This window comes from Mauremys mutica, chromosome 9 (genome assembly GCF_020497125.1).
Source record: "Mauremys mutica isolate MM-2020 ecotype Southern chromosome 9, ASM2049712v1, whole genome shotgun sequence".
Classification (NCBI taxonomy): domain Eukaryota; kingdom Metazoa; phylum Chordata; order Testudines; family Geoemydidae; genus Mauremys; species Mauremys mutica.
Genome location: NC_059080.1, coordinates 45,440,711 through 45,458,446, shown reverse-complemented (window position 1 = coordinate 45,458,446; position 17,736 = coordinate 45,440,711). Strand labels below are relative to the sequence as shown.

Here is a 17,736-nt window from a genome sequence, read left to right as displayed (position 1 = left end):
TTCTATCCCTGGCAATATCAGGTCCTAGAGACAGTGCACAATCCCCATAACCTCTGCCCAACTTTACCTTCTTCTGTGCTAGCTCGTGATCCACCTCCTCCTCCTCTGAGGTCCCCTCCGGCAGCTCCTTCATCTTGTTAAGCAGCTCAGCTTTGCCCGCCGAGGTGTTGTAATAGGCAGAGTAGGAGGTGGGGCTGACGGCGCCCCCCAGGGGAGGGGAGATGCGCTGGAACTCCTCCCTGCACACATACAGCACACGGGGTCGGACACAGCCCAGAGTGGAGGGAAGCTGAGCTTCCAGGTGCAGAGTGGGGAAGTTACTGGCAGGGACATGCAGGGCCGCTCAGAGGATTCAGGGGGCCTGGGGCAAAGCAATTTCAGGGGCCCCTTCCATAAAAAAAATTGCAATACTATATTCTCATGGGGGCCCCTGCAGGGCCCGGGCAAATTGCCCCACTTGCCGCCCCCGCCACGGGTGGCCCTGGGAAAAATAAACCTTCAGCATCTCGGCACAAACCCAGTTTTAAGAAACCTTGTAAAGAAGTTATCACTGGTTCTCAGCATCAGCTAGTGCTAAAAGGCACTAAAGCTCATTAAAAGGGTTGGACAAATATTTTCCATCAAAACTTTTTTTGGATCAAAAACTAGGGGTTTTTAAAAAGCAGAAAAAAAATCACGGACAATGTCTGCTTCCCTTCAAAATTTGTTGTGTGTTTTTTCAATTGAAAAGCTGAAATTAGTCTTCCAAAACCTGAATATGGTTTGGGGTTTCAGAAGTGTGTGGCCAAATATTTGCTGCTTTCTGTGTTTGATTGTTTAAAGAAACAATAAAAAAAATTCTGCTTAAAAAAAAATCGAAAACTTTTGAACCACCTCAGCTTGTGACCAAACACCTGAGCCCATCCAGTCAGAGATTCTTCCAGGTTTCTGATACTCTGCTGGCTTCCTTGACTAATATCTGTCTCCATAACTTTGGGTTCATTTAGCTTAGAACATAAGAACAGCCATACTGGGTCAAACCAAAGGTCCATCCAGCCCAGCATCCTGTCTACCGACAATGGCCAAGTGCCTCAGAGGGAGTGAACCTAACAGGTAATGATCAAGTGATCTCTCTCCTGCCATCCATCTCCACCCTCTGACAAACAGAGGCTAGGGACACCATTCCTTACCCATCCTGGCTACTAGCCATTAATGGACTTAACCTCCATGCATTTATCTGTTTCCTAGAGACTGGCTCCATGGGGTCCCTCACAAACTGAGGACGGTTACTGTGGGTTTGTCTTTAGTATAGACTATGTACATACTCCACGAACTGAGCATTTGAGCTTGTTCCAGAATCTGGGATGAGCCTATGTTGTGAAAACTGAAATGCTCAAAATAGCACATGCATGTGAATGGACACAAGGTGCTAAAATTAAATTAACCCAGGGGTTCTCAAACTGGGGGTCGGGACCCCTCAGGGGGTCACGAGATTATTACTGGGGGTCCCGAGCTGTCAGCCTCCACCTCAAACCCCGCTTTGCCTCCAGCATTTATAATAGTGTTAAATATATTTTAAAAAGTGTTTTCAATTTATAAGGGGGTGGGGGGTGTCTCACTCAGAGGTTTGCTATGTGAAAGGGTCACCAGGACAAAAGTTTGAGAAATACTGAATTAACCCCTCTGGAGCCTTGGGGAATGCAGGGGACGGGGTGTCTCCCTTGGTAGGGTTGAGAAAGAGGTAGGTGGTGTAGGATATTGCTCTTCTCATGTGATCCCTCTCCCAGTGGCTAATTTTAAATGAAGTTACCCTCCCCTGACATGAATCTCCCTATGGCACTGAAATTAAATATAAACTATAATTTGGCATTTGAGAAGTGAAAGGGATGGTAGCCCTAATGGAAAAGCTAACAGCTTGTCTCTTCTGCAAGCCTCAAACTGCTGAATGAGCTTTAGGGCAGGGAAGGCTGTGCCTCCCAGACAGCCTGGCCCTGCCCCCTATCCGACCCCCACCCACTTCCTGCCCCTCGCCTGCCCGCCCCCCTCAGAGTCCCTGACCCATCCTGCTCCTTGTCCCCTCATCCACCCCGCCGCTGAGTCCTGACAGACCCCCGGAATGCCCACAATCCAACCCCCCCGTTCCCTGTCCCCTGACTGCCCCCCCAACCTCTGCCCCCTCCCTGTCCCCGGGACTCCCTGCCCCTTATCCAACCTCCCTGGCCCCGGCCCCAGCCTTTTACCCCCGGCTCCCCCTATCACCCGGAGCCTCAGCGCGTCGTATCCAGGAGCGTCCCTGAACAGCGATGCAGCGTGGCTCCAGTGGGGCCCGAGCTCCTCCCCTCTCAGAGCCTCGTGGTAAGGGGGCAGGGCTGCGAGTTCCAGTGGGGCCTGAGCTCCCAGCCCCGCCCCCTTATCATGTGGCTCTGAGCGGGGCGGAGCTCAGGCCCCGCCGGAGACACACTGCAGCTGTTCAGGGAAGCTCCTGGATGTGCTGAGGCTCCGGGAGAGGGGTGGGGTCGGGCCAGGGCAGGAGCCTCAGCCCTTCTCTTGGGGGCCCCTGCAGAGCCCGGGGCAAATTGCCCCACTTGCCCCCCACTCTGGGCGGCCCTGGGGACATGGAGGAATCTGCACCTGAATCCCAATGGCTGCTAACTCCACTAGGCTCTTTGAACCCTAAACATGCAGTCTCAGGGCACCAGATCCCCCAATCCCTCGGCTCCAGCTTGGGGACAGAAGCTGCATTTTGCCAGATGGACGGAGACAGTTAGACATTAGGGGCTGAGATGCCAGTGACAGCCCATGGGTTTGCTAAGCAGCCTCAGGAGAGCAGGAGCTGGACCTGGCCAGACCCCCAGCAGGCTCTTCTGGTGCCACATGGTGCAGGTGGGCGCCAGCACAGAGACGGCACTTTCTTCCTGTTCTGCCTCCTGTGACAGAGCAGCAGCAAAGCGCTGATAGCTGCCTGTGCCCAGGCCCCATGCCCATCCCTGTCTCTGCCCCTGCAGGGTCCAGCCCAGCACCTGATAGCTGCCTGTGCCCAGGCCCCGCAGCCGTCCCTGTCTCTGCCCCCACAGGGCCCAGCCTAGCACCTGCTGGCTGCCTGAGCCCTGGGAGCAGGTGTGAAATTCACCCTGCAGTGCCCCCATGCCATTGGCACCCCACTATGGGCGCACTGGAGCGACCCCCTGTCCCCAAGTCCACATGGAATGACCTGCAGCTGAAACAGTGCAGAGGTGACCCTGCAATGTTCAGCAAGCCCAGGGGCTGCTTGGCTGGGGACACAGGGAAATGGGCAACTGCGGGACAAAACCCAGCAGGAGGGAAGATGCTGTGATTGCTCGGGGCCGTGCACAGAACATGCGACACCCCCAATGGGGGCTGGTGCATGGGGACCAGCACCAGCACCCACGAGCTATTTACACATCAAAATCCGGCCCCACCCAGGAAAAGCCAAGATGCCTCCTACCTTTCCTGAGCCTCAACCTCACTCTGCTTCTCCAGCCGCCAGTCCTGCTGGTAATGGTCCTTCCACGAGTGGCGGTCCCCCGCTGAGAAGAGCTCTCCCATGACCTCGGCGGCTGTCACCATGCTAGAGGCTGGGCTCAGCACACCTGCCAGGGAGCGATCCCTGCCCGCCACGTCTCGCATCAGTTCCTCTGAGGTCATGCGGCAGGGCGGCTGCCTGCCCAGCCGGCAGCTCTCCACCTCTGCGCTCTCCTGGGCCAACTCCACCTGCTCGGGGGCTGCAAGAGGAGGCAGGGAGTGAGCGGCCATGTCTGCCACATGGGCCCATGCCACGGGAATTCACAGGGAAGTACCACTCACCCAGGCAGGGGGGGCTGGGCCGCAGGCGCTCCTGGCCCCAGCTAATCACTTGGTATTGTTCATCCTTTACAGACCTGCCCGTATCCCACCGCGGCGTCTCCTTCACCACCACTTCTGAGAGCCCATCTGGCCTGTAAACACAATCCCAGAGGAAAGGTGTTAGTAGGGAGCCTAAGTAGTGTAGCAGCACCCAGAGCCTCCAGCCCTTGGGGTACTGAGGGACACCCCCTAGGAAGCTGGAACCCCCCTACCTCAGGGGGCAACTCCGGGCCACTGGACTCTGGGAGCAGCCTTGGCTCAGGGGCTTTGCCACAAGCTTGAAAAGAGTGTGTGCTGGATCACAGCACGTTCGTGGGGGGCAAAAAGGCAATCGCACCCGGCCTGGCTTTCAGAGGGTTCGGTCAATGTCAGGGGAGGCAGAGGGGAGCATTTCTCCCTGCGAGCTCAGCCCATCCCAGTCAGGTTCCACCCTCCCCTGCCAGCATCCAGGGCCATGGGGACCAGGCAGATGTGACATTTAGCTTGACACACCTTGCTGGGATTTTTGGTTAAAGAGCCCCTTGGACTCAGACTTCCAACATGCACTTGGGAGAAGGGATCTCAGAGCTAAAGGTCCAACATGCGCCCCTTCGGTGGGGGGCTGAGACACTCCCAAGGACCCCTCCCACAGAGATGGGGAGGGCCACGCTCATTACTGCTGAAATACCAAACAAGCAGAGGAAAACACACCCCAGGGCCTGGCCCTTCTTCTCTGGTCTTTCCGGGCACCCCTGCCACCAGACTGGATCCAGCAGGGGATCCACCCACCTCTGGACATGGACAGCCTGAGCCAACAGCTCTTTGCTCCGGGCTCTTGTGAGCCATGATAGGCCATGGGCCAGGGAATCGGCAGGACGAACAGTCAGTCCAAAGCTGCCCCAAAGAGACAGCGCTCATGGGAAAGGGAAACCCCCCTCCCACACACACACGGTAAGAGACATGAGAGCCAAATGGGGGTGGGTGAAGGGGGGGCCGTTCCTCAGTCCCTACTTGCCTCTGGTGCTGTGGGAATCAGCATCCCAGGGACAAGCCTGTCCTGGTCAGCCAACCTGCTGCCAAGCACGGCAGGGATGCCAGCCTGGCTCCTGCGCTGGAGGTGTGTGTGTGTGCTGGTGCTGAGCTCAGCCCCCGAGCTGCACGGAGTGACCCCACAGAAGCGCCTAAGATGGCCCCAAGGGCCATTGGTCTCTTGCTCGCTTGACCTCAGGGGTGGTGGATGGTGCAAGGCCTTGCCAGCTCAGCAGCCTGCCTTACATGTGGCCAATGCCCACCAAAGCACTCCAGCCCTTGGCACAGCCCCCCAGCCAGCAACTCCCAGCGAGGATGGGGTTTCTCCTCAGCAGAGAGTGGGGTACAGCCCTCCTGACATAGGCTCAGAACAGGATGCATGCCAGGAGCCCATTACAATACCCGGGATACCAGCGGCAGTCTTGAGAGGGAACAGATCATGGTACTGATGTGAGTGAGGCCCCTCAGGGGCAAGGGGGCAGTGACGGGGCTATGGGCCCCACCATCGGGGCAAGGGGGAAGTGGGGCTGTGGGCCCCACCACTGGGTAAGAGGGTGGTGACAGGGCCATGGGCCATGCCATCGGAACTGGGGGGACCAGGGGTACTTGCCTGGGAATGTCCCTGGTGCCCATGTCCAGTGCCAGTGGCTCCCGAGGCGAGACATGGCAGTAGTAGTGGTTGCTCCCCTGCTCTGGCAGGTGCCCAGTGTCCAGGGATTCCTGAGGGAGGTTGCCAGGCATTCGAGACTGTGAGATGGCCACAGGCTTGACCGAGTCCCCAGGGAGCTTGTCCAGGGGAAGGCTCTGGGAGCGCTGCCTTGCGGTCTCCACGCTGCCACCGCCTTGGTGGTGAGGCTGTTCCAGGGGCACCGCCAACAATGCTGAGCCGGGCCCGGTGGGCTCCAGTGGGTACAGGTGGTGGTGGGAGGCCCGGCGAGTTCTGTACTTCTCCCAGTTAGGAGGCGGGGGCCGGGGAGGAGGCGGCCCTCTCTTTCTGGCCAGACATGGAGGCATCGGGTGGATCTCATCTAGCTTGGCTAAGAGGGCACCTCTCATCTCCTGGCCCCGGGTGCTGGGAGGCTCCATGTTGAGGTGGCTCTCGGAGAAGGCCCTGCCCCGGAGCGGGTGATGGAGTGGCTCGCTGGGGCTCTCTGGCGCGTGCCGCTCGCAATCCCAAGAGAGGTCGAGAGAGGACGCGGCCCGGTAGCAAGGAGGCCACGTCTGCTCAGAGCTCTCCAAGCAGGGCCGGAAGGGACCCTCCCTCTGGAAGCCAATCTCGTAGTGTGCCAGCTTGCTGGGGAAAACATTGGGGGGCAGATGCCCCCGAAACCCATTCAATCCCAGCCCGCTTCCTGCTTGGCCTGAGGACAGCCACAGGAGCCAGCAGCCAGGGGTCAGAGAGAAACCCCTTCTCTATGGGCCAACTCCCCGCTGCTGTGGCAAGCCCAGCCCTGGGGCAGTTTCCAGCCCCAGGCAGCCAGTGCCCAGAGTCCTGGCCGCTCGCTAAGGTACTTATCCGACTCCACCCATAGTGTCTGGGCCCCCCCCCCATCTGCAATGGAATGGCCATCTCATGCCCCTGGGCGGGGGGGAAGGGGGAAATGTTCTCCCCACGGCATGGATGGGGAAAGGAGCTGAGCTTGGATTTCCAGAGTCCTAGACCCCCACCACTGAGCAGTTCCTCTGCCTCCCCTCCCGCCGTGCTGACGATGATCCCTATGATACCCCCCCCATGGAAAATCCTTCCATGGAGGGCTAGACACGCAATTCTCAGCATCTCTGCGCAGCATGTCATGTTCCCAGCTCCCAAGGACTGAGACTGGACAGTCCCTGCTCCCCTGGCCATGCCTCAATCCCACATTCTAGCTACTGCCAGACCCTCCTCTCAGCACAGAGTGGTGACAGCATCTCTCCGGGCCCTCCTCCACCTTCTGCTCCATTCCCTGCTTGCCTGGGAGCTGCTAAAATAACTGGCTTGTTTCCTCTGGAACTGCCCTGCTGCATCCTGCCGGCTGCCTTGGGAACAGGGGCAAGTTCTTGGAATGAGGGGCAAGTTCAAAATGAACGCTAGGGGCAGGGAATCCCCGAGGGTCGGGGCTGAGATCACCAGGGCTCGGACCAGCCTTAGGAAATTCCTGACCGGACAAGGCAGAGAGCGGGCCCATTTCAGAGAGGCACGCTGACCATGCAGCGTAACATACAAGAGCCAGCCCCACTCTCTAGCGTGCTTTGGCTGGGCTTCTGGAGGGGCCCTGTCAATGGGCGTCTGGCACTAACGCCCTTCAACCCCCAGCTGGAGCCAGATCAAACACCTGCTTTGCTGGGGCACATGGAGACGTAGTTCTCAGCTACAAGCAGGCAGAGCTGGAGAGAGGAAAAAACTAACCCTTCCAGGAAAGCTAGCGGCAAGCCCGGGAATGCAGCAAGGAGGGGACACCAGTGGGACACACCTGGAAAAGCCTAGAAATGGAGAGGCAAAGGGACTCTGAACTCCTCTGCTGGTCTCCTCTGTCAGGCAGCCTGGTATCCTCACCCCAGCCATCTTCCCCACTGAGGCCTGGGCCACACACAAACCTTACCGATTCATAAGAACATAAGAATGGCCGTACCGGGTCAGACCAGAGGTCCATCTAGCCCAGTATCTGTCTACCGACAGTGGCCAATGCCAGGTGCCCCTGAGGGAGTGAACCTAACAGGCAATGATCAAGTGATCTCTCTCCTGCCATCCATCTCCATCCTCTGACGAACAGAGGCTAGGGACACCATTCTTACCCATCCTGGCTAATAGCCATTTATGGACTTAGCCACCATGAATTTATCCAGTCCCCTTTTAAACATTGTTATAGTCCTAGCCTTCACAACCTTCTCAGGTAAGGAGTTCCACAAGTTGACTGTGCGCTGCGTGAAGAAGAACTTCCTTTTATTTGTTTTAAACCTGCTGCCTATTAATTTCATTTGGTGACCCCTAGTTCTTGTATTATGGGAATAAGTAAATAACTTTTCCTTATCCACTTTCTCAACATCACTCATGATTTTATATACCTCTATCATGTCCCCCTTAGTCTTCTCTTTTCCAAACTGAAGAGTCCTAGCCTCTTTAATCTTTCCTCATATGGGACCCTCTCTAAACCCCTAATCATTTTAGTTGCTCTTTTCTGAACCTTTTCTAGTGCTAGAATATCTTTTTTGAGGTGAGGAGACCACATCTGTACACAGTATTCGAGATGTGGGCGTACCATGGATTTATATAAGGGCAATAATATATTCTCAGTCTTATTCTCTATCCCCTTTTTAATGATTCCTAACATCCTGTTTGCTTTTTTGACCGCCTCTGCACACTGCGTGGACATCTTCAGAGAACTATCCACGATAACTCCAAGATCTTTTCCTGACTCGTTGTAGCTAAATTAGCCCCCATCATGTTGTATGTATAGTTGGGGTTATTTTTTCCAATGTGCATTACTTTACATTTATCCACATTAAATTTCATTTGCCATTTTGTTGCCCAATCACTTAGTTTTCTGAGATCTTTTTGAAGTTCTTCACAATCTGCTTTTGTCTTAACTATCTTGAGCAGTTTAGTATCATCTGCAAACTTTGCCACCTCACTGTTTACCCCTTTCTCCAGATCATTTATGAATAAATTGAATAGGATTGGTCCTAGGACTGACCATTGGGGAACACCACTTGTTACCCCTCTCCATTCTGAGAATTTACCATTAATTCCTACCCTTTGTTCCCTGTCCTTTAACCAGTTCTCAATCCATGAAAGGACCTTTCTTTTTATCCCATGACAGCTTAATTTACGTAAGAGCCTTTGGTGAGGGACCTTGTCAAAGGCTTTCTGGAAATCTAAGTACACTATGTCCACCGGATCCTCCTTGTCCACATGTTTGTTGACCCCTTCAAAGAACTCTAATAGATTAGTAAGACACGATTTCCCTTTACAGAAACCATGTTGACTATTGCTCAAGAGTTTATGTTTTTCTATGTGTCTGACAATTTTATTCTTTACTATTGTTTCAACTAATTTGCCCGGTACCGACGTTAGACTTACCGGTCTGTAATTGCCGGGATCACCCCTAGAGCCCTTTTTAAATATTGGCGTTACATTAGCTAACTTCCAGTCATTGGGTACCGAAGCCGATTTAAAGGACAGGTTACAAACCTTAGTTAATAGTTCCGCAACTTCACATTTGAGTTCTTTCAGAACTCTTGGGTGAATGCCATCTGGTCCCGGTGACTTGTTAATGTTGAGTTTATCAATTAATTCCAAAACCTCCTCTAGTGACACTTCAATCTGTGACAGTTCCTCAGATTTGTCACCTACAAAAGCCAGCTCAGGTTTGGGAATCTCCCTAACATCCTCAGCCGTGAAGACTGAAGCAAAGAATCCATTTAATTTCTCCGCAATGACTTTATCATCTTTAAGCGCTCCTTTTGAATTTTGATCGTCAAGGGGCCCCACTGGTTGTTTAGCAGGCTTCCTGCTTCTGATGTACTTAAAAAACATTTTGTTATTACCTTTGGAGTTTTTGGCTAGCCGTTCTTCAAACTCCTCTTTGGCTTTTCTTATTACACTCTTGCACTTAAGTTGGCAGTGTTTGTGCTCCTTTCTATTTGCCTCACTAGGATTTGACTTCCACTTTTTAAAGGAAGTCTTTTTATCTCTCACTGCTTCTTTTACATGGTTGTTAAGCCACGGTGGCTCTTTTTTAGTTCTTTTACTGTTTTTCTTAATTTGGGGTATACATTGAAGTTGGGCCTCTATTATGGTGTCTTTAAAAAGGGCCCACGCAACTTGCAGGGATTTCACTTTAGTCACTGTACCTTTTAACTTTTGTCTAACTAACCCTCTCATTTTTGTATAGTTCCCCCTTTTGAAATTAAAGGCCACAGTGTTGGGCAGTTGAGATGTTCTTCCCACCACAGGGATGTTGAATGCTATTGTATTATGGTCACTATTTCCAAGCGGTCCTGCTACAGTTACCTCTTGGACCAGCTCCTGCGCTCCACTCAGGATTAAATCTAGAGTTGCCTCTCCCCTTGTGGGTTCCCGTACCAGCTGCTCCATGAAGCAGTCATTTAAAGTATCGAGAAATTTTATCTCTGCATTTCGTCCTGAAGTGAAATGTTCCCAGTCAATATGGGGATAATTGAAATCCCCCACTATTATTGGGTTCTTAATTTTGATAGCCTCTCTAATTTCCCTTAGCATTTCATCATCACTATTACTGTCCTGGTCAGGTGGTCGATAATAGATCCCTACTGTTATATTTTTACTAGAGCATGAAATTTCTATCCATAGAGACTCTATGGAACCTGTGGATTCGCTTAAGATTTTTACTTCATTTGAATCTACACTTTCTTTAACATATAGTGCCACTCCTCCCCCTGCACGGCCTGTTCTGTCCTTCCGATATATTTTGTACCCCGGAATGATTGTGTCCCATTGATTGCTCTCAGTCCACCAGGTTTCTGTGATGCCTATTATATCTATATCCTCCTTTATCACAAGGCACTCTAGTTCACCCATCTTATTATTTAGACTTCTGGCATTTGTGTACAAGCACTTTAAAAACTTGTCCCTGTTTATTAGCCTGCCTTTTTCTGATGTGCCAGATTCTTTTTTATGTGACTGTTTATCATCTGATCCGGCCCTTACATTATACTTCTCATTCCTCTGCTCCTGACTATAACCTGGAGATTCTCTATCATCAGACTCTCCCCTAAGAGAAGTCTGTGTCCGATCCACACGCTCCTCTGCAGCAGTCGGCTTTCCCCCATCTCCTAGTTTAAAAACTGCTCTACAACCTTTTTAATGTTTAGTGCCAGCAGTCTGGTTCCACTTTGGTTTAGGTGGAGCCCATCTCTCCTGTATAGGCTCCTCCCATCCCAGAAGTTTCCCCAGTTCCTAATGAACGTGAACCCCTCCTCTCTACACCATCGTCTCATCCACGCATTGAGACTCTGAAGCTCTGCCTGCCTACCTGGCCCTGCGCGTGGAACTGGGAGCATTTCTGAAAATGCCACCATAGAGGTCCTGGATTTCAGTCTCTTCCCTAGCAGCCTAAATTTGGCTTCCAGGACATCTCTCCTACCCTTCCCTATGTCATTGGTACCTACATGTACCACGACCACCGGCTCCTCCCCAGCACTACACATAAGTCTATCTAGATGCCTCGAGAGATCCGCAACCTTCGCACCAGGCAGGCAAGTCACCATACGGTTCTCCCGGTCATCACAGACCCAGCTATCTATATTTCTAATAATCGAATCTCCCATTACTAACACCTGCCTTTTCCTAGAAACTGTAGTTCCCTCCCCCGGAGAGGCAACCTCAGTGCGAGAGGCAACCCCAGCACCATCTGGAAGGAGGGTCCCAACTACGGGAAGGTTTCCCTCTGCTCCCATTGACTGCTCTACTTCCCTGGGCCCTTCTTCCTCCTCAACGGCACAGGAGCTGTCTAAGCGGAGGTGGCACAATTCTACAGTGTCCCAGAAAGCCTCATCAACATACCTCTCTGCCTAAGTAACCCAGCCCCACAGTCACAGCTGTAAATGTGCTTACCCCACACCAGCTGGCTCCACAGGGAAGCAGAACAGCTGTACCTGAACAAGGCACTTTCTCCCAATACAACAGTATCACCCTAATACCAGCCTTAGTGTGAGTATCAGCCCAAATCTCGGGCAAAGTAGGCCCAGCGGAGATGCCCCCAGAGCACAGCGGACTCGCCTGGCATGCGGCTCCTGTTCCCTGGATAGCCTGCCTAGCCCTTTGAGGCTCCTCTGCTGATGCTGCCTCTGGGAATGTGCTGCATCGCCTCACCATTTGCCTCCAGTCACAGCCCAGACCTCTCCCCCCTCCCTACAGTCTAATTCAAAACCCACGGCATGGCCACCTATCAGATGCACTCACTAACCTGCCCCCCTCTCCTTAGTCCACTGCATGCAACAGAGCACTGGCTACCCCAGGGCACGGACTGACCCACCACACCACGTGCCGCATGTGACATTATGAGTGTAATGTAATATCTCATTGAAAGGTGACAGGACCAGAAAGAGTTAATTAACTCACAGATGGACCCAGGGGCGGCTCTACCTTTTTGGCCGCCCCAAGCAGTCATGCGCGGGAGGCGCCCCGGAGCCGCGGACCTCCCGCGGGCATGACTGCGGAGGGTCCGCTGGTCACGTGGCTCGGCTGGACCTCCCACAGCTGCGGACGGTTCGCAGGTCCGGCGGCTCAAGCGGAGCCGCCGGATCTGCGAACTGTCCGCAGCTGCAGGAGGTCCAGTCGAGCCGCGGGACCAGCGAACCGTCCGCAGTCATGCCCGCGGGAGGTCCACTGGAGCCGTGGGACGAGCGCCCCCTCCGCAGTCATGCCTGCGGGAGGTCCGTTCGCCCCGGGGCTCCGGTGGACCTCCCGCAGGCATGACTGCGGCAGGTCCGCCAGCCCAGCCTGCCACCCCCGGGGGAAAGGGCCGCCCCACGCGCGTGCTTGCCGCGCTGGGGTCTGGAGCCGGCCCTGGATGGACCTGACCCATGGGCGAACTTTAGAGACTTGTTAGGAAGATCTGTAAATGAATAGAGCTTTGAAATGCAAGTCTGCATTGTTAGAGGTAGAAGGGTAGATGTTTGCACAGGTCTTGTGATGTAACAAACAAGTCTTGTCTATCCCTATGGCTTTGATTCAAAGATCAAAAAAGGAATTTTAACATTTAGGAAGATACTTGAGTGAAATAGTATTATTGTCTATGTGTCTCTTTGAAGGTTGTAGTAACCTGTATCTGAACTGTTTAATGGATAAATTACCCTGTGCTACTTGCCAGGATGTTTGCGAGAAGGGGTTAAGCCTATTGTTTTCTCAGGCCAAAAGGCTGCTGGACACGATCCTACTTCATCTCAGATCTGCTTTGGATTTCAAGAAGGGGAAACCTTAAGCCATAAGGATTGAGATCCCCAGTCACTGACTGGAGTCACCCTGAATATGGACATTGGATTATAACCTATGGACTATTGCTAAAAGGACTTTTGGCAACTGCAAGCTCACCTCTACTATGTATCTGAACCTCAAGAATTGAATTCAAGTCTGTATGTATATTGATCTTTTAACCAACTCTCTCTCTCTCTCTCTTTAATACATTTTAGCTTAGTTAATAAGAATTGGCTATAGCGTGTATTTTGGGTAAGATCTAAGTTATAATTGGACCTGGGTGTGTGGCTGACCCTTTGAGGTTGGAAGAACCTTTTTTTTATATGATGAGAAGATTTTCAGTAATCATCATCATATTGAGGTGTGTGTCTGGTTGGAGGCCTGAGGCTGGGCACTTTAAAGGGAACTGCGGTGTTTGAACTTCTGAGTAACCAGTGAGGTACTGTAGAAGCTGTTCTGTGCTGGCTTGGTAAATCTAAGTATTGGAATAACCACCAGCTTCTGGGGTTTGTCTGCCCCGTTTTGTTTGCAGTTCACCCTAATTGGGTGACCTCAGCTGGCTCCCATGGGCAGCACCGTCACACCGCACCAAACACAGCTCAGTGTGGAGGGGCCAAAAGGGCCTGTCAGATCACCTAGCCGGACCCCTGTAGATCTCTAGCCAGCTCCCCTGGACCAAGCCCAGTGGCTTGTGTTCAACTAAGGCAGATCTGCGGGGCCCCAAGGCATGCCTGTGTGAGAAATGTTGCAAGGCGGCCAGCGCTGACCAGGCATGTTTCATCATTACTTTCAAACTGTTGAATATGACTTGAAAGGCTCAGCCCTGGCCCTCGGCTCTTAGCAGGGTCTGCGTGGGGGGAGGGGTCTGCGTGGGGGGAGGCACAGGGCAGAGGACAGGCTGTTTGCTTTGTCTTATCTTGGCTGTCCACAGTGCCTGCCGAGCATTTGGGATTTCGCTTCCAAAACAAAATCAGATCTGGGAAATTTAGGACAAGATTTTAACCAACAGATGCCTAAACCTCAGCCCCTCCAGAGTTCGGCACCAAAGCTGGGAGCTTCACAAGACTTTCAGTGGGACTCCTGCTCCTAAATCCCTAAGGACAATCTAATTCCTCAATACCAGGGCTGATTTTAGCCAGCCTCTCTGGATTACAGTCTATCATCTGCCTTGTAGATGTACCTGGGAGGCCCTTCAGAACCCAGGCTAACGGAGCAGATTGGTGCTCTGCACTCTTGAAAATCAGCTGTTATTCAGGGCCCAGGTCCTCACAGATATTTTGGTACTTAACTCCTACTGATGTCAATGGGAATTAGGGGCCTAAGTACCTCTGGGGATTTGGGCCCAGGCACCTCGATAGGATCTGGGGGACTAAATTGTGGATTGCCCTTTTGAAAATCTTGGCCTGAGATGACAACTTCTGCAGTGTTTCCCTGCTCCGCTGTGCAGCCTTCATGTGCTCAGTGTGGGGATTTACTGGTGCTCATCTGCCTGGAAACAGCACTTCAGGCACCTCCTTGATGGGTGGAAGCTCACCACAAATCACCACAGCCAGAGCTGTACTGAACAGCTATCCTGGCAGGGAATCCTGGCGACAGAAACCCAAGGCCTCTTGCAGCAGCAGCACCCTGGGAAGCCCCAACAACCGGCTGCCTGCCTGTCCCAGACACTGAAACGGAGAGGCCCTAGTTAGACTCCGGTGATCCTATGGATTGTGAATGTGTGTGGACGGGGACATGGACTCCTCCTGGCTCCTCGGGGCTAACAGCTGGGCCAGGGGTTAAAAAAGGCCTTTTGGAGTTGGCAGCGAGGCTGCAGGTTTCTCTGGCCATGTGCCCAGAGCTTTGTTGTTGGGTTCATGCGAGAGGCAGCAGCACGACCCAGGTGCCAACCCTGTGCCCTGGCTCGTAGCACCGCATGCAGAGCAACTCCCTGGGCACCGTCACTGCCACGGGCCGGCTGGAGATCCAGGGAGGATCTATGGGCCTGGAAGCCAGGTCTGCTGCAGTGTCCACCCTGCCACCTCACAGCTCCGGCAAAGCAGGAAAAAGCTTCCTCTGAGCCCCACAGTGCAAGCCCCACTGGCTGCCTGTGCAGGGAGGCGCTGGCTGCTGGAGCCTCCTGTGCTCTGGATTGGCCCAGGCACGCTGCTTAAGAAAAAACACCTTGAGGCTGTCAGTGCAGCTGAGTGGATCCCTGGCTTGCTGCTGCTAACAAACCCTGCTGTGCACTCCTGGTCCCTTGCCTAGCTCCCGGTTCCTGGCCCAGCCCTGTTCCATGTCCCTGGTCCCTGCTCCGCTCCGGCCCTCTCGCCCAGCCTCAGCTCCACTGACCCTGCTTTGGCCGACTCACTTGGCTCCAGCCTGGTGCAACTCAATGACCTGAGTTCAACCTGCTCCTACAACATGGCACTAGCATGGGCTGCTGCTCCTGGCCTGGCCCCCCAGCCTGCACTCAGACTATGTCCCTTCCACACCAGGCTCGGCTTGACCTGCTCCCCACTGCGGGGGCCCTGACACCAGGGCCACAGGGGATGGACCCTGCTCCAGCACAGCTAAAACATGCTGGGAGATACCCCCACCTCTTGTGCAGCCCCCACCACTGCCTGCAGCACATGGTACCCACTGCCTCTTCTCCTGCCCGGGCTGCTAACTCAGGAGCCCAGCACTTTCTGGGGCTTCTTTCTCAGGGCTCTCATGCCCTTGTCCACCTTCAAAGCCTTGAACCACCACAGCTGATCCCTGCTGGCCAGGAGGGACACCTCTCCCCCAGCAGCAGCACCCCGGAGGGGGGAGCAGGTAGGAGCCTGGGCTGAGTGATGGGAGCAGCCGCCCCACATAGCCCAACTGAGCAGGTATTGCAGGGCAGGACCATGGCCCCACCCGAGCCACCAGGCCACCACCTGGAAGTGGCAGCATCCCAGCAAAGAGTCTGTGTGAGCTGAGTGCTGGGGACCCCATCTGGGGTGCACAGGGCTCTCCATGAGATCCAGACAGCCTCTGCCCCCTTCGCTGGCTGACCAGCCATTTTATCGGTGATCTCGCCCACCCCGTCCCCATATCAAAGCCAAGTAGGCTCCTCCTCCCCCCGTCCCTCCCCCCCCCCCACCCCCCGCCACGGCCCTTACCTCACTGACTGGCTGCCCTTCCTGTTTATCACCCCAGGCTCCCACTCCTCCAGAGGAAATTCCTGCAAACAAGAATCAGAGGAGTGAGATGGCCAGGATGAGCCGCCCACCCCGCCCACTGGTGCTCTCTAGCCCCACCCCTTCCGTCCCCTCACATCCCAGGAGCAGGACGGGGGCAGGTCAGGGGCTCTTTTCTGCTCACAGCCCCATGGCCACAGCAGAATCTCAGCAAGGAAACGCATCCTCCTGGCAGCCAGCTTAGCACCCGCCCCCGGAGAGCCACAAACCTGCTGAGCCTGTTTGCCCTCCTGCTGTGGGGCTGGGCTGCAGGGCTGGTTCCTAGCTGCGGCAGAGGGACTGCACTGGAGAAGGCTCCCGGGGCAGTGGAGCTTCGGGGCTCGCGCTGGCTCACACAGGCAGGTCCAGCCGTCAAAGTGCGGCAGGCCGGGCAGGTCCTGTCAGAGCCTGACAGGTACGGAGCTGGGCAGGGCGCGAGCAGGAGGGTGCGAGCGGGAGAGCTGGGCGGGCACCAGGGCCTCAACCCAGCCCTCAGGGCACCCACCCCCTTGGGGTCTGAGGCCCTGCCAGGAAACGACACCCCCCCATCCCTCTCTTCTCCAGTCACCCCCGGCCGAGGAACGCCAATGCCCTGCCGCTGCCAGCAGCCTGCACTGACAGGAGAGTGTGACGTCCCCAGGAGGGACGTGTGACACAGCTGGGCTTGGCCACGAACAGGCCACTGGCGGGATGGTGCCAGCTGGTGCGCACATGGGGATGAGACTATTTTTCGCTACTATTTTGGGTGGCAGAGGGGTGGGGGGGGGTAGTGGGGCAGAAAAGGCATATTAGCCAAACAAACAAAAACATCCTGCAGAAACTCTCTGGGGGTCCAGGATGGAATTTGGGAGAGGCCAGAACAGCCAGCAGCGCGGTGGGTGGGGCACCCACCTGGGATGTGGGAAACCTGGGTTCAAGTGGCTGCTCTGAATCAGGCATCCTTGAACGTGGGTCCCCGCCGGTGAGCGTCCTGAGGCCAGGCTGCGGCTCTCTCAGGCTCTGGTTTGCAGCCAGCACTGGGTTTAACGGAAATAAACACCAACCACAATGCTTCATGTGCCGGAGTCTCGTTCTCCAGCCGGCTCTGCCAGCCAGCAACGCCAAGGTGCCCAGCGGCTACATGGGCTGCTGTACAGCCCTCCCCCCTGCTCATGCCACCCCAATGGCATGGGGACACATGGCAGGGTGGGAGGAGGAAGAGCTGATGGGCACAGTGTCACTGTTTGTGAGTAAACCCTGGCTAATGCTCCCCAGCTGTGCCCCCAGGCCAGGAGAGACAAAGCTCCATCCTGCCCTGGCTCAGACCCACCACTGCCCTTCCCAGGCTCCCGCTTCCCTGGCCCGCAACTAGCACTCTGCTGGCCAGGAGCCTGACTCCTCACCCTCCCATCTCCACCAGTGTAGGAGCAGCACTGAGGGGTGCCAGAGGGACATCAGCTGGCTGCTCCAGGCCTGGCAGGGGCATGTGTGGCGGGGTGCAAGGGGGTACCCGTGGCACGTTTCTGGAGAAGGTTGAGTTCAATACAGATGGCAGGGGATGCCAGTCGCTGTCCTGGCAGAGGTGGGCAGGTCTCAGGCAAGGGGTACATGATTCCTCCCACTCACACCAGGCATATGCCAAACAGACATACAGAGCCACAGGCAGAACCCCTTCCCTGAGCTGGGGAACCACTGGGGATCCAATGCAGCCACGCAATACACAATTTACCCTGTTCCCTGCCACCTCCCAGGAACTCTGCCCCCCGCCCTGCTCCCCACACACCCTGCTCT

General features: G+C 54.7%; 1 protein-coding gene across 5 annotated transcripts in view; it reads right to left on the bottom strand.

Moving 5' to 3' along the window:
• SHROOM4 (shroom family member 4) overlaps nt 1–17,736 on the bottom strand; it is a 64,451-nt gene that overhangs the window by 5,761 nt on the left and 40,954 nt on the right. For 4 of the 5 annotated variants that reach the window (XM_045031512.1, XM_045031511.1, XM_045031513.1 and 1 more), the window contains 5 exons: nt 15,910–15,971; nt 5,462–6,145; nt 3,805–3,935; nt 3,446–3,722; nt 68–239 (listed from right to left, as the gene is read on the bottom strand). In XM_045031512.1, coding sequence (XP_044887447.1) covers nt 68–239; nt 3,446–3,722; nt 3,805–3,935; nt 5,462–6,145; nt 15,910–15,971 — 1,326 coding nt within the window. The remainder of the gene's footprint in view (nt 1–67; nt 240–3,445; nt 3,723–3,804; nt 3,936–5,461; nt 6,146–15,909; nt 15,972–17,736) is intronic. The other variant, XM_045031514.1, reaches the window with a different exon arrangement.